Consider the following 2,758-nt stretch of genomic DNA (forward strand, 5'->3'; position numbering starts at 1 on the left):
CTAAATATGTGTTTTTTGAGCTTTTATGGCTTTTGGTGCTCCAAAAGCAATAAAAGCTAAAAAACACTTATTTAAAAGCTTTTATGGTTTTTTGGTTAAAGTAAAAAAACTGTAAAAGCAGAAGCAAAAATTCAAACAAACAGTGCCTAAGCTTGGAACCATGACTCTGCAAAGAAAAGTCCTGATAGTCGACGAGCCGCGTGATTCTTTGAACGAGGGTCGGTTTGATCTAGTCCAACCTTGACGCCCTAGTCGTCCACAAGATCAAACTTGCTGTGTCTATATAAACGGCTTGCCACCGCGCCTTGCCATGCACAGTCACCTCGTAAGCAAGCAGCTACTAGGGCCTCAACAAGCAAACCTTGATTGTTGATTCGACATGGCGAAGTCGCCCATGGCGATCCTGGCTCTCGGGCTAGCAGCAGTAGTCCTATCTGGCGCCGGACTGGCGAGCGGCGATCCCGTGGAGAGCGTCGTCACCGACGCGTTCTTCGACGGGATCAAGTCCCAGGCCGCCGACGGCGGGTGCCCCGGCAAGAGCTTTTACACGCGCCAGTTTTTCCTGGACGGCGCCCAGGCGAACCCCGACTTCGGGAAAGGCGGCACCAGCGACGACGGCAAGAGGGAGATAGCCGCCTTCTTCGCCCACTTCACCCACGAGACTGGATGTAAGCTAAACGAAAGCACTCATATACCAACACTAGACGAGTTTAAACTTTAATTAGCTCTCCATAATTAAGCTGTCGATGTAACTTGTTACTTGTGTACAGACATGTGCTACATCGAGGAGAAGGACGGGGCGAGCCAGAACTACTGCGACACGAATTACCCGCTGTGGCCGTGTACCTCGGGGAAGGCGTACTACGGGCGCGGGCCGCTGCAGCTGACGTGGAACTACAACTACGGGGCGGCGGGGCAGAAGCTCGGCTTCAACGGGCTCGACAACCCGGAGAAGGTGGCGCAGGACCCGGCGTTGACGTTCCAGGCGGCGTTCTGGTTCTGGATGACCAACGTGCATCAGGTCGTGCCGCAGGGGTTCGGCGAGACGAGCAGGAAAATCAACAGTGGCGAGTGCAACGGCGGGAACGCGCCGGCGATGAACGCGCGGGCGAACTACTACGTGGAGTACTGCAAGCAGTTCGGGGTCGACCCGGGGAACAACCTCACTTGCTAGATTCTTGATCGACGCGCGAAAACATTATTTCAGACGATGCTCGTACTTACAGCTCTACCTCCCTGTGTATTCTGGGATCATCTCTATATTCTGTATATGTAATTTGGATTTCTGTATTCATATATCGGTAATATAAACATAATAAATAAACATTTCTTGACAGCATCCAAATGCTGCCAACATTTCATTATTCCAGAGTTTTTGATTATTTCGGAGAAGTGATTCTACTTTTTTCAGCAAAGTTGTTTTTCACTACTTTAACTATTCATTGTTTTTATCCAACCCCCCCCCCCCCCCTAGTTTTCCCTTCGTTTCGGGCCTGAGCAACCCCTTTGCTCTGTTCTGCTCACGGTAATAGCCGCGCAGTTCATTGTTCACGCCGAGTAGTAACCCTCCCCCCCCCCCCCCCCTCCGCGCCCTCCTCTTCCATTTGTTGTACTACCTTTTCTACCTATCAATGGAAAGATACGCAAATGCATGTGTATTCATGAATTATTATTTTTACTTCAGAAAGTGATACTCCCTCTCTCTCAGGGCGTGCGCGTACCCCTAGGTCGTCAATTTGACCAACCAAATACAAATCATATATTACAAAAAATATACTAATATAAACTTCAGATGTTCTATTTTCAAACAGTATAATTTTTGTGTTATATAGTTTATATTAGGGTGATAAAATTGGCAACCTAGGTATACGCGCAGGACTTGTAAACTGAAACGGAGGAAGTATCAAATATTTCATTATTGCAGAAATTTAAATTATTTCAAAAAAGTGTTTTGCACTACTAAAAAAGATTAATTCAACTATTTCATAAAAGTGCTTAAAAATATTCTACTCCAGAAATTACAATTATTTTAGTACAATGATTTTAACAATTTCATATAAATGATTTCCAATATTTCATTGTTGTTGTAGGAAAACAACATGGTGATTCGGGGTGTGTTATCAACATGGTCAAAATCGAGATTATTGCGGATATCATTAGTCTAGCAAGCGCAACGAATATTTTAATTGGGGGGTCTGTACGATGACCTTATAGTGAAGTTTGTCATACTCCCTCTGTTCCTAAATATAAGTCTTTTTAGACATTTCAAATGAATTACAACATACGGATGCATGTAGATATATTTTAGAATGTAGATTCACTCATTTTGCTCCGTATGTAGCCACTTATTTGAATCTCTAGAAAGACTTACATTTGGGAATGGAGGGAGTACATGATAAGATTAAGTCATCAATGTTTTATGAATGGTCCAGTCGACTCGACGAAGCGTGACATGGTCTTATGTTAATAAGGCGTCGGGGGAGGTTCAGTGGCAGGCCCAAGTCAAACGAGGCTACTCGACATGCTCTCTAAACTTCTCTTTCTCAGTGTCGATCCGAGTTGAATGAGGCTCCTCGGACACTACCCTAGAGCTCTCTGGACGAGGCTTGAAGCTTCAGTGCTCCTCCCCCTTGATTTTTATTCAAGTGATACTGAGTGAGTTACAGGCCCTTGGGTCCTTTATAGGGGCTAGGGGTTCTTGACAAATGACCAAGGTTTTCCTTGAGATGGTAGGTTTGTTTTAGTGGAACAAAATATG

At 45.1% G+C, this 2,758-nt stretch overlaps 1 protein-coding gene across 1 annotated transcript; it reads left to right on the forward strand.

Annotated features, from left to right (window-relative positions):
• The first annotated feature begins 316 nt into the window (after window positions 1-316).
• LOC109780925 (chitinase 5) lies at window positions 317-1,364 on the forward strand. Its single transcript, XM_020339510.4, has 2 exons — window positions 317-668; window positions 771-1,364. The coding sequence occupies exons 1-2, from the start codon at window positions 380-382 to the stop codon at window positions 1,172-1,174; spliced, it is 693 nt and encodes a 230-aa protein (XP_020195099.1). The 5' UTR covers window positions 317-379; the 3' UTR covers window positions 1,175-1,364.
• The last annotated feature ends 1,394 nt before the right edge of the window (window positions 1,365-2,758 follow it).

This window comes from Aegilops tauschii, chromosome 2 (genome assembly GCF_002575655.3).
Source record: "Aegilops tauschii subsp. strangulata cultivar AL8/78 chromosome 2, Aet v6.0, whole genome shotgun sequence".
Lineage (NCBI taxonomy): Eukaryota > Viridiplantae > Streptophyta > Magnoliopsida > Poales > Poaceae > Aegilops > Aegilops tauschii.